The 21696-nt window shown below is 39.5% G+C and overlaps 1 protein-coding gene across 1 annotated transcript; it reads right to left on the reverse strand.

The window, feature by feature from the left end:
- Positions 1-3247: 3247 nt before the first annotated feature.
- LOC102236856 (matrix metalloproteinase-14) lies at positions 3248-21074 on the reverse strand. The gene is made up of 10 exons (XM_014471825.2): positions 20584-21074; positions 9013-9161; positions 8652-8774; positions 8172-8479; positions 7926-8087; positions 7204-7343; positions 6925-7063; positions 6686-6836; positions 5712-5827; positions 3248-5560 (listed from the first exon to the last, which is right to left on the reverse strand). Exons 1-10 carry the CDS (start codon positions 20659-20661, stop codon positions 5253-5255), a joined length of 1674 nt encoding a protein of 557 aa, XP_014327311.1. The 5' UTR covers positions 20662-21074; the 3' UTR covers positions 3248-5252.
- Between the last annotated feature and the right edge of the window lie 622 nt (positions 21075-21696).

A 21696-nucleotide genomic window follows, 5' to 3' on the forward strand; every position in this document is an offset into this window, starting at 1 on the left:
AACTCCAGGTGACAGAGAGACAGAAAGAGGGCAGGAAAGAAATAAACCAGATGCTGAGAGAGAGAGAGGGAGAAAGGAAATGTACTAAATGTGGATTAAAGTCTAAACCTTCACAGACACTGAAGAAAATCATGATTTCACTCAGATGTGTTGCACTAACAAAGCAGTCCAGTTAGTTTTGAATCTGCTCGGTTTGGCATGTGGAGCTCAACTCGCCTATTTAATGGTTTCAATGAGAAGAAAGCGGCGTGCACTGAATTTAGCTGCATAAATGGGCAAGATACAGTAAATCTATTGTTGTCACAATCCGTCCTTCACTGCTTTCACACGTAACCTTTTGTAGGTTTCAGCACCAAAGCCCACCGCTTCTTTTCTGAGGAAGTAACAAAGTAGTTTCAGGTGGTCTGACCGTCAACAGGAACACGTCCTTATTTGTGTCTGTCTCATCTGCGTCGGAAAATGGAGGAAGTTGAGTCAGCCTGAGCTCAGCCAATGGGAGGACGGACTCAGTTATATGGACTCAGCTAAAAAGAGCTTTGTGAAGAAAAGCAAAAAAAACCCCACACATTTTGGAGAAAAGGAAAAACTATTACAATACTTTGACTGGAATTTTTATGTCTTCTTCATAATTGGAAGAGGAAGCGGTCATCATGAAGCTGCGTTTGAGCCATTCTCAGGAATAAACCAGAAGTGATCAAAAGTTGGTCAGATTCATGGAAAACACCAAAAAAATGAAAGTATTTGTATTTATTGGACCACAAATTCCTGTGAATTTTTATATTACACACACACACACCCATAGTTGTTAAATGAAACAAAAATAATAAATGGGTTTAAATTTCTTCTTTCCAATTAAAAAAGACGTGTTTGAAACCCTGTAAAGACAACCCATGTTGCCTCCAAAAGTTATATATCTATTAACGTCCACATTAGAAAAACAGGATTTTTCAGAATGAATTAATACAGATGAGGCTTTAAGTGTGGGATCAGGACGGTCATCAGAGAGCAAGAAACACCCAAGATTTATTTCTGGACACACCAAACAATATGCCAGTGAAATTAAATGTGACGCCGAGCCACAACCACATACTTTCCTCTTCTGTTTGTGACTCTTTACTTGGAGTTTGTGGTTGTTTACTGCGTAGCCGCCAGCACATCAGGAGTTAAAGCGGAAAGGAATGAAGGGATGGAGAAAACAGAGAGCAAAACCAGACAAGACATAGTTGCGGATGGAAGGAGTGGTTTGAGGCCGAGGCTTATAAAGGGAATCGTTTCGCAGAGGATGAGGAAATATCGGAGGGAGGGAAAGCGATCCGCAAAAAGCCTTTGCTTCGCCTGTCATCATCTGATTCTGCAATATCTTTTCACAATCGGTTTCGCTTGATGTTTTTTAACCATAAATTTTAAGCCACCACACACACACACACACACACACACACACACACACACACACACACGCACACCCCCACACGCACACACACACCCCCACACACACACACACACACACACACACACACACACACACACACACACACACACACACACACACACACACACACACACACACACACACACACACACTGTCTATACAAACACAAGCTGCAGCAGGCCCAGCTGAGGGGGAAAGATGTTTCTAAAATACCAGATGCTTGGCCGGAGCACATCTTTCTGGATGCTGTTAGCGTTCCATCACTTTTTCCAGCTCGGCTCCTCCGACACATGACTGCTGGCTCGGAGCGGCCTGCGGGGTAGACCGTGTCCAGTCCGCTCTGCTGTGGGTCAGCGTCATGTGAGCGCCGCAGGAAGAACAGCTGGAGTCAAGCTGCTGCTCCTCGTTTTGTTCACGCCACTCGGTCAAGATACTGTGATTGCATCTGAACACAAAGTATATTTTTCTTTTCTGTGTCTTGATTTTGAGATGTAACGCACCAGCACAGGCTGTGAGAGGAGCTCTGAAGAATTACTTTTATGCATGTGCTCAGTGTTTTTACTGAAGTTAGATGTGATGTGACTACAGGCAGCCGCTACTGAACCGTTCACCTTTTGACCTTTGCAATTTTTCCCCAGATTGATCTCTACCTGGAGGATGTGAACTGCTTTTTTCCCTCCTTGACTTCTAAGTTTAAGTATTGTAAATAATGTTAAACCTGCATCAGAAGTCATTTAAAATTGAATCAACCAGCCAACATAGTTACATCAGCAGAGGCATTTTATTGTTTTTAAATAAATGAGTTAATTAATGGAAAAGTAAAGGGACAGATTAAAAACAGTCAAGATGATTTAAGTGATTGGATCTAATGTCTCTCTTTTTATTTTCTATAAACATATTTCTATTTAAACAAAATAAACATGTACCATGGTTATTCTTTTAAACCATGTAGGAATAAATGATAAACTTTCTGGGAAGATTTTTCTAGGGTATTTACAGCTCTGGAAAATGTTCAGTTTCTCTGATTTTACTCTTTATAGGTTTATGTTTGAGTAAAATGATCATTGCTCCTTTATTCTGTGAACTACTGACAACATGTCTCCGAAATTCCAACCAATGATTTAGTATTTATTAGCAGAAAATGAGAAATGGTCGAAATAACAAAAAAGATGCAGTGCTTTCAGACCTCAAATGATGCAAAGAAAACAAGGTAATGTTCATTTATAAACAACAATACTAATGTTTTAACTCAGGAAGTGTTCAGAGATCAATGTTGGGAAGGAAACAAGGTTTCAGTGGGGTTCAGTGCAGTGGGCTCTTCATTGTTAAGTGGATAAAGTCACATTGAAAGTGAAATCTGCTGGTTTTCTGGAAATCTGCTCTTTTATTTCTCAGTCCTTTCATTGGCTTCATTTCCTTGGAATTAAAAAAAAGGAAGCTGGATAAAAATAAAATTGACCTTTTCTATGCAGCTTCCCGTTCTTTAAGCTGTTCATTATTTCTCTGACCGCAGCAGTCTGAAGCAGATAAATGATCCGGGCGCAGCGTGAAACGTCCCCCAGCTGGGAAAGAAGCTCAGAAAAACAGCAGATGTTGATCTCACACCGAGGAGGGAAGCGAATCAGGGATGATGTCATTCCCCAAACTTTGCTTTTTATTTGTTTTGTGCTTTTAAAAAGTAGCTTATTTTTATCTAACAAAAAAAAAACACAGACAAACCAGGGATGATGTCATTCTCCAAAGTTTGTTTATTTTGATCAGTTTTGTGCTATAAAAAGTAGTTTATTTTTGTCTAACAAAAAAGCAAAAACAGACAAATGAAAAATCTCATCCCGTTTTATTTAAAAGATCATCACAAATATCATTACCATAATCATTGTCATTGATCACTGATCACCATCGGCGTGGAAGTTCGTAACCAGGATGTTGGATCGTCTCTGAAATCTGCCTGAACTCACATTTCTCTGATCTGATTGGAAGCTGGGCTTCGTTTCCCTCATTGTCATGGTAACGCCTCTGTCCAGCAGGACTCCTAATGACAACACATAAAACCAAAACAAAAACCGGACTTTCCCAACACAACAACAACAACAACAACAATAATCATATTTATAATGACAATTTAAAATGAACAAAATAAAAAATAAAAATTGCACTGTATTGTGGAAACCATTATTAGCTCATGTTTAAGAATAAAGCACTGGATTTTCAAGTTAAAGCATCACATTTGAAAATCTATTTTCCATCCGACTGCTTGCACTGAGTTTGTTTTAATGCACATTTTAATGCCTGAAGTTTGAAATAAATGTCACAATTTACAGAAGTAAAGAAGGATTCCTGAACTGTTTTATTTTTATTTTTTTAAGGCATTTTGTTTTCTGGATTAGTTTCATTTTCTCCAGCATCTCATATGAAGTCTGACCGACTGATTACCAAAGTTCAAGTCTGCATAAGTTAATACCAATAAGTGATAAGCTGCTACACACAACTCCATCAAACCCATCAATCTTTACAAATAATATTTATCACAATGATAATAATAAATGAGCATTTTTATTCAGTAAAAAGAGAACAGAGTAATAAAAAAAAACACATCAGTACCAAAAAGCTAAAAAAAAAAAAAATTTAGTACCTTCTTTTTTTTCTAGTAAAGCTTCTTCTTTAAAACATTAATTGTTGGAAAACTTACACTTAAATTTTGCATCAGATACTTACAGTTGAAGCCAGATATTTATAACAGCCTTGAAAACGTTTAATTTTTATTGCCTGAAATAAAAACGTTCCTGTCTTAAGTCAGTTGAAATAAGCACTAATATTTATACTAAGTAGATAATAGAATAAAAAGAGATCTTGGTCGTCCACTCAGTGATGAAGAAGAAATATCTTTAGACGTCGGCCAGGAATTTAAACTTTGATGAAAGTTTTTGACTTCAAGTCTTAGCGCTAAGCTAGCTTCAAAGTGGCTTTAAGGAAAGTAAAGTCAGTGTTTTGAAATGTGATCAACCCGATTCTGCTGGACCGGGTCAGTCAAGAGGAATGGGACAAAGTTCCTGCAAACTATTGTGAGAAACTTGAGCAAGTCATTCATTTCGAATAACAATCCTACCAAATCCTAAGAAAATGCATTTAATCTTCTGAAATGTAACAAGTTAACAACAAAAAGCCATAAAGAAACAAAAAATTTCCCACTTTTGGTTTATATAGAGTATGTAAATATCTGGTTTCAGCTGTATTTCTGAATCTAATTGTATGAAGAATACTTGCTAACTAGCGTATTTTTTGTGCTAACTGTCTCATTTTAAGTCGTTTAGTATTAACTTTAAAGCAACAGTGTGAAGATAAAATGTTTTGTTGCAGAACCTAAAGGAAAACAATGTCAAGACGTTTAATCTCTGAGGAAAGTTGAACAGAAACAAAAGTAAATTGAAAGTTAGAAGAATCAGGCAGCAGTTCAGCTGGAGTCGTCGAGATAAAAATGAAGGAATGGGTCTTTGATCGTTTCACTTATTCATGCAGGTCTGAATTTTTCAACACAAACAGAACATGTAAATAGTTAAAATACAAATATACTTTTTCCTGATTTCAGTTTCATGGGCGTTTTTTTTTCTCCGTTTTTTTTTTTTTTTTTTGTGGCACTTACAAACCTCCCAACATGCCGTCTCCCTTCGATGCCCCCCGTCGGTCATTCTTTCCCCACAGTTGCATCGCTCTCCTCCTCGATCTTCGCTGCGCTCTCGGTTCCTTCAGACTCCTCCCGTTCTTTCGCTCTGTCCCTCTTTGTGCAGTCTGTCTGTCTGTCAGGCCCCCCGCCGCGCCGCGCCGCCTACACCTTGTCCAGCAGCGATCTCTTACAGTAGAGGAGGCGTCGGGGCGTGCCGTACTTCCTGAAGAACAAAAGCGCTCCCAGCGTGAGCAGCACCAGCACCAGCAGGAGGAGGGGGATGACCACGCCCGCCACCCAGGAGCCGCCCTCCGTCTCCTCGATGATGATCACCGTCCGGCCCTTCTTGGGCTCCTCGCTGTCGCAGCCCATCCAGTCGCGCAGCACCGACTTGGGGTAGCCGGACTCCACCTTCATGTGCTGGTTGTTGAACTTCCAGTACTTGTTGGCCTTGTAGAAGTAAGTGTAAGCTGAAGGAACAGATGATGCAGAAGAGGACAAATCTTAGTTTCCATACATTACTCAGTTGTGAAAAGAAGGAAATTGGTCAAATGAATTACAGTATCTTCACATTTGAAGGATATTTAGCTTATGCATTGACAGTAAAATGTCTGCACTCACATCCATCTTCACTCATGAATGTAGCTTTAATGTTATCTGGGGCTCCGCTCCACTTGCTGATGGGCTTTGGATAGTCGCTGTGCACTTTGTGAGTCTGTTCGTTGAACCGGTAGTACCTACATGTGATGGAAACAACATGCGATCAGTGTAAACAGAAACAGCCGCGACGATGTAAAGACATAACACATTGAAGAAACAACAGTTGTTTTTTTAAGGTTATATGAGTTTTAAAGGATTAATGGGACATCTAGTGGCAAAAATGTATATTGCAATCAACTAAATATCATCCCGAAGGTTAACTTTGTGTCTGGTGAGCTATTTTGGTCTGGATTTAGCCATGTGTTTTTGATCTTTATCATGCTAAATGACCAACACATTTTAATGGAGAGCCAGGTGATTTCTTTTTTAAATTTCTTTTAGAAAATATCTTTGTGTTTCAAAAGGTTTGTGATGAGTTTTGCCCTGATTGGGTCTTTGGGAAGGAAACAGACCCACAGCTTTTTGAATCCACCATGAAAAGCTCAAAAAGCCAAGTTTTTATTACATTAGGAATTAGTCATTTATGTTTGTGATGGTAGTAAATCTGATGGCTAGTATGAATACTTGCTAACTCCAACATGCCTTTCATTGCTGCGGTTTTCTAATAACCATTTTATTACTAAATCTGACCTGAAATATGGAATACCAATTCAATGCTCCTACCTAAAGAAAGGTCAAAATTATTTAGCTACAGTTAATTTTAAAGGGATTGTTAGGTGTGTCAATAATGTGTAGAGGGATTTTGTTGAAAAATTACATTTCAGGCTTTTGTCAGCGATTAAGCAGCTGTAAAAAAAAAGATCAATTCATCAACAACTTTATTAGGGAGGGCGATACATCTGTACCAATGTACAAAAAATATGTTGGAAAAGTGGAAATGAGGGATCCTGAGTTTAGTGAAACTTCATCTTAAGTTCAGCAGAAGCAAAACTCACTGAGTTCCCTTGAAGAAGTACGTCTGTCCTGTTGGTGTGTAGAAGAGAGCGGCGTCGATCTTGTCTTTGGGGAGACCGGTGCCCAGGTCTTTAATGCTCTTCGGATAACCCCTCTCCAAGCTGGACTCGCTGTAAACCCAGTATCTCTCACCTGGACACAAATATAATGACAACACAATTAATTAACCTACAATGAAAGCAGTAGAGGTAAACTTGTTCCGATCCCAGGAGGAACGTACCCTTGAAGAAGACAAACTTCCCATCACTCCTCTCGTACGCGGCGTTGATGTTTGAAGGAAGGCCCTTCCAGAACTGACCGGCTGGCCTGGGATAGCCAGGTAAGACCTTGTCATTACGCAGACGCCAAAACCACTTGTCCTGCAAACAAAGACACGAAGGTTCATTTCTCCCCTCTTCTAACCTCAAACATGATGCTACAGTTGTTTCAATGCCGATTAAAGTCTAAAAATACAACAGAGTAAATGAGCTGATGCAGGCAATGACTTCACTTCCTGTACCTTGAAGACAAACTTTTCCCCTCTGAGAATGGCGATGGTGTCAAAGTGTCCCTCGCATATGTCGGGGCCTTCGTCGGGTTTGTCAGGCTTGGACGGCTTTGTGGGACGAGGAGGAGGAGGGGGAACTCCAGATTTGGAGCCTGAAGGGAGATTTAGAAAGAAATGAGAAATAGTTAGTTTGACGGCAAGATATTTATACACAAAGCTGGTTTTATGTGAAACATGGCCGACAGGAAGAACTTAAGGAATGAAGTGAAGTAAGAAAGGAGACATGGAAGGAGTAAAGGAAGGAAAAATAAGGAAACAGAAAGAAAGGACAGTGACAGAAGGTTGGATCAATTTAAGGAGAGAATCACACTAGGAATGAAGGAAGAAATGTCAAGGAGGACACAGGGAACAAAGGACACAAGATAGGACCCAAGCAGATTGTTTACAGATTGTTAATAACACGAGGGAAGATGAAAACAAGGAAAGCAGAAGTTCAATAAATAACGAACAAATTAGAAAATGAGGAAGAATGGAAGTTAGAAAATTGTCTTTGTGATACAGTCTGCAAATACAAATATTTTCCATTCTCCCCTCCACCCCCCTTTTTCTCCAGACCAGGAAAATACTGAAATCAAACTCCAGACTGAACCCGGAAAGTGTTTTATTTCAATGCTTAATTTTTATATCCTCATCATCAACTCATCAGCAGATCATCCTGGAAGTAAACCACCAACCATAAATAGCCTGGATGCCGCGGCGGTCATCGTCCGGCAGCTGGAAGTTTTCTGTTTCGAACCACTGGTAGAAGGGGGCCATGATGGCTGAAGGCTCGTCGGAGTGCTCCAGACCCAGAGCGTGGCCCAGTTCATGGACCGCCACCAGGAAAACATCATTTCCTGCAGAAAGACAGAGAGACAAAAGGTGAGAAATGCATGGGTAGATTTAGCTTTTACAGCAGCAGATCATCGTTTTCCTCTTACCTCCCTGATCCACGGTGCCGGTGGTCCACGGTTCGGCCAGGTCAAAGTGCGTGTCCCCCCCGATGCCGTTACCAGGGAAGTAAGCGTGTGCCAGGAAGCCGCCCTCTCCGTCGAACGGGGTGCTGTCGCCGTGAAAGCCGTCGGCGAAGGACAGCATGATGTCGGCGTACTTGTCGACCTTCCCTCTGATCTGGCTGAAGGGAATCTCCCTGAAGGTGAGCGGGATGGCGCTCTCCCAAACCTTAAAGGCCTTTCGGATGGCGTCATACGTGGCTCTCTCGCCCACTTTGGGGGTGTAGTTCTCTATGCTGCCGGGGAGAACGGAGGAAAGACCGTTTGAGAACAAACCAGGCACAACTAACAGATCACAGACCTGAAAATGTTTAACTTGGTATTTTGTTGGGGCAAAAGCTGTTAAATCGTCTTCATTTGCACCAAAGGCAGTTAATAAAGGAGAAGGAAATGAGTGGGAATCCTGACCTGAAGGTGACCTCAGACTTGTCCCACTTCAGACCTTGCCTCGCGTATCTCTTCCTCCTCAGGTTGGTTTTCAGCTCTGGACCGAACTTGTCCGGGACGCCACACCGCGGCCGACTCATTGCTCTGGAAGCAGCGTAAATAAATGTTATATCTAGGTTTAAAAACAGGAGTAATATCTCTTTAACTATAAAGAAGAATAAAAACCTCTATAGTTAAATTTCTTGCTATTTGGAATGCAGAAAATAACTATTTATCATTTTTAGAAGAAAAGCAAAAAGCCCTAAAGTATAAAGAACTTAAAAAAAAAACAAACAAACTCAACATGTCTCTGAATGACTAAATGATCAGAGTCAGAACTCACTCTAGTGTGTTGGTGTCTATGGTTCCAGTGACGGTCAGTCCGTAAAACTTCTGCATGGCTGAGATCGCCGTCTCAATCGACTGCGGTGAGCGGATGGCCTGGGCTCTGACGTCACCCGGCGGCAGGTAGCCATACTTCTGCAGCCACGCCTAAGAAAGTGAGACATCAACAAAGAAGAGCAAAAGAAAGAGAAAGACTGATTAGACAAAATCTTGTGCACCTCCTCAGATTACAAATGTAAACTTATTTTATTGATCTCAGTGGGGAAATTCACTTGTTATGGCAGCGTACACCAAAGCAGGAACTGCAAGTGAATGACACACATGGGCAGAAAATAAATTGCCTTTCCTGTTTTCGTTGGCTGAACATAAATACCTCAACTTGTGCTTGAGTCCCTTGTTAAATCATGAATTAAATGTTTTTATTTTATTTTTTTAATTAAATCTTACTAGCCACACCCAGAATTAAGAAACCATCCATCCATCCGAAGCAGCTGCCTGTCTCCAGTGATCACTGGCAGGGTGAAAGGTCACCAGTCCGTCACAGAGACACACCGGACATGACTCAAGAAAGCACTTAAATAAAATCTGTCTGACAAAACGAAGGAGACAAAAAAGCCTCAAAAGGCAACACATTATATTTGACCTATAAATAATCAAGACAAGACATCGGTCTGTCTATCGGCGGTTATTATGTCATTTCTACAGCTTTGTGACGCAAAGCAGACAGATATACAGATGGAAACTTATCATACGTTAATATGAGCGACCAGCCTAACAGGAAAAACTCAATGCGCGTCCAGAAGGTTGAAAAAGCACCAAGAACAACATCTGAAGCGCTGCAGGCCCCACCAGCCTCAGTTACAGTCAGTGTTCATGTTTCACCAATAAGAAAGAGAGACGGAGCCAAAATGGCACACATGGGAGATTTCTGAGGCCAAAACCCCTGCTGACCAAAACAAACATAAAGGACATGTGGATCTTTTTGAAAAGTTTGTTTCTTCTCACGTCTCAAGTAAAAGTGACAGAGTTTCATGATAGTGAACGTGAAACAGAGCAGAAGTAGTGTGATGGTCTGTACTCTGTTTGCTGCTTCAGGATCTGAATGACTTTCTGCAACTAATGAAAGAACAAATTCTGCTTTTTGTCGGAGAATCCTGAAGGATAATATACTATAATCGGTTTGTGACCTTAAACTCAGTTTCTGTTTGGTTATGGAGAAGATTATCCAAAGCAAACCAACGAGTCTGCTTTAGAAAAGTCCCAGACAAAGAGCAACTTTTAATAGTGACCTAGTCAAAGTCTGGACTTAAATCTGATTGAGATGGTGTGGCATGACATTGAAAGGGCTGTTCACACTTAAATGAGGCTGAGGTTTACGATCTGAAACATTTCAGTGCGACATTAATGAAGAAAAATGGGAGAAAAAACTTAAGTTTGCACATTTATTTAAAGGCAACTCTTTATTCAATCTATGAAATTTTTATGTAGGTGTGAAAATGTTTCACAGATCACCTCTAGTAGGGATTTATACAATTAAATATGAAAACATCTTAAAGTGATAATAACACAGTACCTTTTACTGAAATGACATATTTAGGATCCAACTTAACATGACCTCTTTTACAAAATGTTGATATTCCCAACTTGAAGAAGTCTTTGCCTGTTTCATCTTAACATTGGGTATTTAACATGATAAATGGCTAATGTTGCCATACATATAGCGACGGCGTGATTGAATATTATGAGTCATGATTTTTAACTTTAAACAACTTCAAAACACAGATAATGGCAGAGAAAGCAGGAATGCCCCAGTCCTTTAAACATAGCAGAATCTGCAGAGTTTTAATTATTTCAAACTGTAAAAGCAAAACGTACGCTGGCGTGTGTCACTATAAATGTTCACATAAAACAAACACAATATAACATTTGGAAACTGAAGTCAAAAAGTGCTCCAAATAAGTTGATAACATCGATACAAACACAACACCAAGCAATAGTGTTTTTGAAATGCTTTGTTTGACTTTTTTTTGTGTCATATTTTGATTAATCGTCTTTTAAATGAAAACTCCTGAAACTCACAGAGCAATTATGTGATTTTGCTGAAAACAGAAAGGCTGGGCCTCATAAGGGAGAAGTGTGGGCCTTTGTCTGATCTCCCTCGGTTCTCAGAGTTTGTCTGGACCTGCTTCTCTCGGCTCAGACGAACAAAGTGTTTGTGTCTCTGTGTTGAAATAACTGGTTAACCAACGGCAGCATATTAACTATGCTAAATTCACAGTCTTTCTCCTTTCTTGTGATTCATTGCCCCGTTTACAAACTCTTTAAAGCGAAACCAGGTCCTAAAATGTCCCTGTGATGGAGGCTGAACTCGTTGAGGGAAACTTTATTGTGGGTTAGAACGAGACAGAAGAACTAGAGTCAAATTAGACACACACTCTGTAAACACTGATGTCATTTTAGTCGCGATGACCCAGAAATCTGTCTAGACAATCGTTGCCAAAGACAACTGGCCGCTCCGTCGATGGAAAAAGTAACATTTCAGCAACATTTGAGTTCTTCAAAGCTTGACCTGCAGCTCTACCAGCTACCATCTTGTCTGCTGTCCTCTGTCGACGTGTCAGCCAAAACCACAACTATGTGTGTTAGCACATTAAATGGTTAGCCCTCTCTTTCCATCGTTTACAGCTGGTGGTCTACCAACACACTGTCAAAGAAGAAGAGAGTTTAAGATTCAAAGACATGTAATTATCAAACTTCTGGATCAGTCAAGACACAGTTAGCTTAGCATGAGGGCAGGTCATGGGCAGCTAGGCTAATTCCCTTCCTTTTATCAAATGTTAAAGTCTCAGAGTGATATATTATATCCAACTTTCTCCTAAAAGTAAAACAAAGGGTTTAATGAGGGTTTTTTGAGAAAAAAGATTTCAGTAGGACATATTTAGCTAGGCTAAAGATGCTAACGACAATACAAGCTCTTTCAACATCCACAAGCTACAAACAGCAGACTTAGAAACTTACACTTTATTATCATCGCACAAAGACACGGCAGTGAATTTGACAACAAAATGTAGCTGCTTTGCTAACAGTTTAGCCATTCAGAAAAATACTGAAAAACTACAAGTGGCTACATACACACACGTTACTGGTGCAGGGAAAGAAAATGTCTGTCTGTGTGTCGATAGAAGATCTATATTCTAATATCTATGTAAGTATAGATATATACATATAGATGTAGAACTACCTTTTGCTCTAGTTACAGCTGCAAGTCTGTTGGGATAACTATCGGTTTTGAACGTCTAGAGAGAGAAATGCTTTGCTCGTTCTTTTTTGAAAAATATTACAATCTCAGTCAGATTGGATGGAGAATGTCTGTAAGGCATAAGTTTTAAAGTCTTGCCACAGATTATCAATACTTTGATTTTGACTAGGCCACTCTTCCAATATAGGCAGATTTTTCCGAGGAGTTAACGCACATTTGCGTCTCTCTACCACAAATTATCTAGTGCTATTCCAACGGATTCCTTCTTTAGCATCCTCTAAACCTCAGCTATCTCTCTTTTTCCACCATATGTGCTGCTTTTCTCTTCGGGCCCAGAAAACAAGGAAGGCGAAGCAGAAGGATGGAAATGTAGAAACCGACTCGGACTACCAGGCCATAGAGTACACAACCTGTGCACACACAGCCACTGTTAGTCATGTGGTGAACCAGAGAACAAGGTTCATTTATGACAGGCTGCAGAGGGGCACCTAATCCCCCTTCTCTCCATCTCTCCTCACTCAGTCTAACAAGTTCTCCGGGATTTCACAGGATTATTTAAGCACCTAGTAAATTTATTTCATCCACTGATTCGCACAAGTTTACTTTCTCTGTCTCCAGGCTGACTGCACCTAGTGTGCCCTGTGGCTCCAGTCTGATGACGTGTCTGCTTCTATAAAAACACCCTTCCCACAAACCATCAAGACCTCCACTTCTCTCCACTGCTCCCAAACTGCTCTGCACACCGCCGCCACCTCCGGCTGGCCTTCCAGGTATCCCAGCATGCCCCCTTTCCCCTGCTCTGGAACTCCCAGCAGCCTCCATCAAAGCTCCTATTTATCCAAGCTTCTACATGGCTGCCATTGTTGGCCAGATAGCTTACTACACAACCATGTGTGGTCAAAGGGCTGGCTGCTAGTTTGGTAAACACAACGCCGGGTCTTACTCTGACGTGTGGTCTAGATATATATAATGCACCAGCAGCGAAAGAAGACCAATCTGATGAGCTAGAAGTCAAACAGCTATGTTATGTATAGATCCTGTAGCGCCGCCATAATTCTAGGAAGAATAATTCAGAATCATCCTTTTCTTGTCGCTGAGCCAGAAAATCTGAATCACGGCTGCAACAATGCACAAAAAAATTAATCGTACAAAATAGACAATAGGAAAGAATTAATGGAAAGGTAGAGAATGTAATTTGGATTAAAATGTTAAGGAATGTGTGCATATTGTCTTGTAAGACAGAACATAAAAAACAAGCTGTAAGGTGTAAGAAAGTAAAATCTGGTGCCTTTTACAGGTTGTTTTTAATAAAAAGTCTATTTTTGATTTGTTTCATGCAAAACATGTTATGTTTGCTTCCTTACGCTTTTGCGAGATGAGTAATTCTTGGGTGTGGACCGACAACAGCAAAACTGTTAGTCTATTTTAGAAAGTGGTGTCCAGTACCAGTCCATCATGTTGGTGTCCCGTCTGTTTTATATGTTTATTTGGTGTAGCAGAACTAAATCAATCCAGTGGTTTATTACCAGGCAAGTTGAAGAACTTGTTGATGTGGTAAGGAGGTAGTTCAGTTGTGTGAACCAGCTGGATTGGAGCAGAATCATTTCTAAAACCTTCGAGAACTCGATTCAGAAACCCAACACTTAGGGTGTAGGTCAAACAATATACTTATATTTACACAAAAATCTGTCTCAGTTATAAATTCAATACAGGTGCTTTATTATTTAAATCACCGTTTTTTTTTTCTTTCATTTGCCTAAATATATCACAAGCAACCATAAACAGGTATTGGCCGGTTTCCACTATCGCTCCAAGGTTTTATAAAGTTCAGGTTTCAGAGCAAATGATGATGCAGAAAGAGAAGTCGCTCCTCCTTGCTGCCTCTCCCACCTGTCCATGCACACTGCCCAACAGTTGGTTAATGAAAGGTTTTTAGCTTGTTTCCCACAAAAGGTAGAATTTGTTTGGTTGAAAATATTTCTGGACTCAGATATAACGATCAGTCATTGCTTGGAAACTAAAGGAGAGCAAAGCATCACTCTAACCAAGGTAATATAGTTTTTAATCTACAGTTGGCAACCTAAGAAAGTTACTAAGCAGGGAAATATTAATTTGTTATTCTTCCAGAACTACTGCATATAAAATATGTCAAAGATTTCATTCAATAGCCACTTAAAGATTAATACTAAATTTAGGAGTTTGGTATCAGGGTTTGTTACAAAGTTAGTGAAAGCTTGCAGGAAACTATTGATTGTCACCACATGCTGATCAATCTAAAAGTAGATTGTTTTATAAAACTAGATTGTTTTATAAACAACCAGAGCTGTCAGCTCTGGAATCTAAGAATTGGACTTTTTCTGTGTGATTGATCTGAATTAAATATTTCTGTACATAAATTAGATGTTTTGTTAACTTTTGTTTTGTATAGTACCTTTACACATTTGTTGTGAGTATTTTAAAAATGTATCACACTTAAATAAAATGTGTTTGAATGGTTTTGCTTTAGTCTAAGTAACAAATGATACCATGGAAAGCATTATTAAAAACATAACAATCAATGTAAACAGAGAACAACTGTTGCTTTTCTGTTCTATATAATCATGTTACAGACTTTATATTATTTATATATCATTGTAATTCTGTTACTCAAAGTAATAAATCAATGGAAATCTGACACCGACTAGTGTTTCATTATTTTGGTTGTGATGCTACGTTTAGACGCTAACAGGCTAACTTCACTGCAAGTTCTCTATTGATCTATTATTAATTTATTCAGAGTACTTCAGCAACATTTTATGACAGAAAAAAATCAGAAGAGTTTTTGTCACAAAAGTAACAACAACAAATTTGCCCCCTGTGAAGCATTTTATCAGTGCAACAAACCAACGTCGGCACAAACAAGCTGGATGTTTCCAACAGGTCTACAATTAAAAAAATAAAAAAGTAAAAAATAACATCAACCCTGAACCACCAAATTGGTATTGTGACCATGATGTCGTGCATGACGAATGTTATTCCCCTGTTGGCTGTCAGCCATCACAGGACCTGTAGGCGGGTGCTATGCTGTTCTACGAAATTACTCGCATTCTTATGAGAACGGTTTGTTTTCCTGAATCAAAATAAAACGGAGTCGACCACAAGTTCCTGCAGGCTCTACGGACGTGATGAATCAAAAAAAATCCCAAGCACTTTTATAGGTATTGCTGAAAAAGGCGACACGTGGGAGGTCGCCGTTTGTGCAACAGGAACCATAAGAATACGACTGGAGATGAGATAGAGATTAGGTAAAGGCTTTTAAGGTTGCTTTTTTTTTTTTTTTTAATGTCGTTGAGAAAACATGCACAGATGAGGAGAAGCTGATCCAAAAAACAGATTAAAAGTGGAAAGAAGCAGAAGTAAAAGTATTTTAAGGAAGAGAGTGGACAGAGACAGAGGAGTCGGGATTAGTGTTTAAACTGAGTCAGTTGTTCCTCTCTCTCCATGCCAGTGGAAAAAAACCACAGAATTCAGCTCATGAGTGCCCGACTTTTATATTACCCTCGTTTCTTGGCACCGTTCGGCTAGTTAGCACTCACATCAACACTATCCAACATGGTTTCCAGTTTAAATATGTATATATATATCCTGTTCAAGTTGGTCAAACAGTTCAGTCCGTTTGATGACTCGTTCCACATAATGTGCAACTGGAAATATTAAAAATACCACAAGAAGTCAGTTTAATGAGCTGCATCCAGAAAACGGTTTCTGACCTTTACATGAAGAGATTTACCCTTTAATTCACTTTATGGAATACTTTTTTAAAAGAAATACAATTACTGATCTTTAATTTACTCTTTTATTTTTATATATAAAGCTATGATTAATGGAGTTTGCATGTTCTCCCTGTGCATGCCTGGGTTCTCTCTGGGTACTCTGGTTTCCACCAACAAAGACTGTAATTGTTACTCTCAGGTTTGTGTGCATGTTTATGTGTCTCTGTGTTGCCATGTGATGGAAAACCAATAATCAATATTACATCTATCAACAGTTATCACCGTTTGGAAACTTTCACTTAAACTACATTTAGAGTTTGTTGCAAGTCTCGTCTTTCTTTTGAGGCACAGAAAAGATTTCTGTCTGCAACTATTACGTCTTTATTCGATTATGATGATGTAGCTTTTCATAATGTCAAAGGTTTGGGATTCATCACAAGCCTAAAATGTCAATATTTTGTGTTCTAGCATTGGATGGTCTGCTTTGTTGGTGCCAATAATTGGCACATCCTCCTTTCTAAAGCGATCCTTCACGTCTTACATCTAATATCCAACATTCTTCAGTTTCACCATAAAAAAACTCTTCCTACTGACAAATATTCAAGAATATTCCAAAATCAGCAGCATTTAAAGTAGATTCAAAGTGATTCAATTTAAACAAATAGTCTTAGATTTGACCGCTAATTAATTAATTGCTCTGTTAACAAATTTCTGTACTTTTAAAGTTTTGCTTATAGTTTTAAACCATTTAACGATGTGTAACTTTACTCTTGTTTGTTGTGTTTCAATGTCGTTTTGAGCGGTTCTTTTTTTGATCGTGATTCCCTTGTAAATTTGATTTTACATTTCTCTCGGTCTTTCCTGGTTAAATCAAATTTTAAAAAAGACATACTAGGGAGAAATAAAAACAAGATGTCAGCTGTTAGGAGTTTCCCCTCAGTGTGATTCACCTCTACGGTGCTTTATGGCATTTCATCATCACAGAATAACTACAAATAACTAATATTGCATTATTACTGATACTGACAGCTAGAATGTTGCATATGTGTAATAAGCTTTTCGCTAATAAATTGCTGCCAATATGTATTTAAACACATGGAAGTGAGTATTTACAGTACATATTAGTATTGGTTTCATAAAACCTCATTTGAAATGATCAATGTTTGATTTCTAGGCTGTTTTTTTATGTTGTCGTATGAAAAATGCCAAAAATAGCACTTTCTATGATACCTCAGTGATTTCTTTTGGTCAGTAAAATCTTAATAAAGGACCAGAAAGAAGAAGTGAAAATATGACATAAATGTGTTCAGTTGACTTGATTGTTATTTAGCAAAGGGAAACCCTTCCTAACAAAAACCTTCCAATCTGCTTCTACAAGCTGTGATTTAAAGTCATTTTCTATAATTTACTCATGGTCTACTGCAAGTAAACACTGTTATATTTCTGCAATAAACAATATTTAACAGTATACGTTTGCTCAGAGTTATTTTAATTGGGTCAGGAGCAAACACACAATGAGTTCAGGACCACAATCTGTGGAAAGAGGAGGCAATATAAAGACTTTGGAAATTGATATATTGCTATTTAAATGTCTATGATTATTGAGAAATACATTTAAAAGCCGTGTTAACAAACGTTTATCGTTAAACCAGAGCACTCACTTTTTGACATGTTATTTATCTCTCTGTCCTTGTCAAACAGTGTGTTATTCTAGAAACCAAAGCAACTGATGGATCATTTTTATTTTCCAATTAGGACTCACTTACACTTAATTTGCTTTGCTTTCAGTTTTGCGCATTAAATTTTATCTGTGTGCATTTAGGCCAGATTCTGCGTCAGCACATCTGGACAACTGACGCAAACCTAACCAGCTGAAAACCTGAACCAGCTTTTGATCAAAAATCATCCAGGAATGAACTTCTAGAAATTTCTTTCATGTATCCTGTAACACCATGCTGGACCTTTTTTCACCCCCGCTAGCAGCTCAAAGATAGACGTCTCTTCCTTGAAGTGCATCGGTTTCCAATTAGACCAGCTCCAGATGATTATTTTCACAAAGTGACAGCAGCTGCCTGTCAAATCAGCAGGCATCAGGCCCTGAGCAAAGCTTTCCTTTCATGCTACATCACCAGTTGTGATAAAAGCAATCCAGTCCAGATGTGGTTTAAACAAATCTCTGATCCCAAGCTGGGGTCGTAACACGTGTCTCCAAATGCTAATAAGAAATCTCAAAACCTCTTTTTTTTTTAGCCAGAAAGTAAAGTTCCTGCCGTATAAGACGTGTTGTTTTCACGACTGACCACTTCCTTTGCTCACCAGCTCCAACTAAGCATTTTATTTAAGTCGAGAAAGCTTACAAAGGCAAAAGGGGTGAATGAAAACAGATGCTGGAGAAGCCTTTTTTTATTTTCTAAGAATCTTAAAAGTCTGCTCTCTCTCTCTCTCTTGGTGGGGCTCCTCCTTTCACTCGGCATGGATTAAGTGTGTCTGCTCGTCATAATGGAGTCAGAGAGGGAACGTCTGATGTTGAGAAACACGGATAAATCACGCATCTTTTCTGCCACTTCAGCTTTTTTCCCCCTTAAGTCTAAATTAAGAAATGTGTTCTTTCAAAAAACAGTTAAAAAAAAAAAAGAAGAGAGAGAGCATCACTTCCCCTCAGCTGAACATTTATTTTAGCTGAATTGTTATGTCGTTGTCGTTTGGTCCAACCCAAACAGGAACGCATCTAACTTTTGATTACAGGTTTTGTGCAATGATGTAATCCTAAAGCCATAATTATTCAAGCTTGTCTTCGTTCTGCATCAACGCTGAGCGAAGCAGCATCTGCAAACAACAAACTCCGTTTTTATCTGATACGTGCTTGAAAAAGAAAAAAAAAAAAAAACACATTCCCTGAAGCGTTATCGTTCCTCAGAGGAGCTGTGTTGGTGCAGGGCAGGCTCCAGGTGCCATCCTGCAGCCCTGAGCCCCGCTGTGTTTACAGATATTCATCAGTGTGTCAGTGTGCGTGCTGCAGGCCTTGTAAACCGGCTGACTTATCCACCTCGTCTGGCTTGACTCACACGCCAGCCGCTTGCGGTCAGTGACTAAAGTCTCTGTTGGCTTTTTCATGCATCCTGTGTCCAGTGGGAACTGCAAAACATCCTCTTGTAAACACGTCCAGTAACGCTGATTGTTTAATTTTTTTTTTTGGGGGGGAGGGGGGAGAGGAATTGGGGGATATCCAGCAAATTAAGTGTTTGGTTTGTGAGATAAATTGTTGTGACATGTTATTTCTACTTTGTGCTGAATGCTGCATATTTTAGCAGAAACAGCTGCCAAACAGTCCTCCACTGATGCTGACCCACTTTCACGTTTCCCCATCCATCCATCCATCCATCCATCCATCCATCCATCCATCCGTTTTGTGTTTAAAGCCTGTAGGCTGCATATTTACATTGAACTTTTGTATTTATGCATTAAAAAGGTAACACTTTCATGATGGTTATGACTGCTGTCATGAAGTGTCATTTGATAAATACTGACACTTTTTTTCCTTCCCTCCAGGGGGTTTTTTGTGGGCTCTAACGTCCCTTATATGAAAGTAGGCTGACAAGAAAGGGGGGAAGACATGCGGCAAATATCGCCAGGTCCAGGAATCGAACCCGCGATGGCCGCGTCGAGGACTCAAGGCCTCCAAATGTGGGTCGCGCTATCCCCTACGCCACCACAGCACGCCCAATACTGACACTTTTAATGCAAAGTTGTACTAAAAGTTGCATAAAAAGTCCATTAAAATGGCCAACTTTGCATTATTTTGTAAATAATGACACTTTCACTGCAAAGTTGACTTTTTAATTGAACGCCAATGCATGTTTTAGTACAACTTTGCATTAAAAGTGTCAGTATTTATCAAATGACACTTCATGACAGCAGTCATAACCATTCATGAAGACTCCTTCATGTCTTATGCACACCCCTTCAAATACAGTGTTAACAAAAAAAAAACCCAACTAATTGAAAAATCTGGATGTTTGAGTGGAAAAATACATATAATCACAACAACGTTAACATATTTTTGACTTTATTTCTACTTGTTGACGTTATGAACCTGGAATGGCAAAACAGAGACCCTGACGTTCGGGATGCCCATGGTCAGTCATTTGCAACATTGCACAAAAGATTGCAGATTAAAGATGTATTAAAGTAAATGTAATGTATTAAAGAGGAACCAAACTGTAGCCTATAGAGTCTCAATCCTGAATCCATATATTTTGACTGTTATCTTGTTGCGTTGTTGTGAATTCAGAGCAACTTCCAGGCCTCCAGTTTATACAGTCTGGCAGATGAAACCCATTACACCCCTCTCCTCACACACACACACACACACACACACACACACACGCACACACACACTTTTTCCCCCAGAACAAAGCAGCTCAGCAGAGACTTCCTAAGAGACATTCAAAACCATGAAACTCACTGAGTGCAAGATCCCAAAGTAAAACTCAGTACCTGTAAATATAACAATTCACAGTTTAAAGAGAATATATCACATCTTTCCCGCTTCGCTTACCTCAGCTTTCAGTACATTTGCGTTGACAGAGTGCAAGCAGAAGAGACAGCAGGCCAGGCTGAGCAGCTGCGGCAGCATTCTGAAGTCTGCAAACTACCTCCCAGAGATTCAAAGTTCTGGAAAGTGACGCCGAACTCCCCTCAAAACACAGCGACGGTAGTTGAAAAAGAAGATAAAATTAGGGGCGGAATAAAAGGACCGATGTTGCTTCAAAACGTGGCAGGAAACTTTTGTCGACTCCGGATGGACACTTGAAGCAACACCGCACAGCTTCCCTGCGCCAAAAGCCGCTCCGCTGGAGTCAAAAGCAGGAAAAAACGACCCACGGAGCGCGCTAAAAGCGTAAAGTAAGATGCTGGAAGTGCCGTGTGAACTGAAGCTTCGCAGTTTGGCCTCAGTTCTGCTCTCTACGGCTGCCCGCAGCATGTGTGGACGTCGTCCGTCCACAGAGAGAAGACGGACAGATGAGTTTTCCCTGAAGGTCCTCCTCCAGATGTGCGCACAACGTTTGCGCATTGCACGTTTTTATGGAATATTTCTGTTTTTCTTCATAACAACACCCAGCAATGAAATGCTGAGTACAACATGGCTTTTTTTAAAATATACATACGTGAGCAAATGTATTCATTATTAATAGCCCGAGTGACGTGTTTTCACTCTTATACTTTAATCAGTGGTGTTTAATTAGGTCAGCTGTGAAAAGACAAAATACTTTTGCTTTTATTTAGCAGTTTTAAAAAAAAATCAATTTTCTCATTGATTTATTAGCAATGATGAAGTAGTACAGGAAATAATGTAACATAATGTACATTATTTGCACATCATGTTTAAATAATGTTTTAATTTCACACTTTCTCAAAGTCATTATGTGTCTTTATCCATCAATAAATATTTATTTAGTTTATTAGACCTGGAAGAGCCGGTTGTGCTCAGCCTTTAACTGCTTGCCTGATGTCTTCACATGTTGCTTTATTATTTCCTCATGATATCATTTATTTTGTGAAGAGCACCTCACAGTTTGAATGCTGTTTTAAAACTTGCCAACTTCTCCCACATTTCCACTAAATAAGCTATTCGTCATTCTGGTTTCACACTTCAAATTTAGTTTGATCA

The sequence above is a fragment of the Xiphophorus maculatus genome, chromosome 14 (assembly GCF_002775205.1).
Source record: "Xiphophorus maculatus strain JP 163 A chromosome 14, X_maculatus-5.0-male, whole genome shotgun sequence".
NCBI classification, from domain to species: Eukaryota; Metazoa; Chordata; class Actinopteri; order Cyprinodontiformes; family Poeciliidae; genus Xiphophorus; species Xiphophorus maculatus.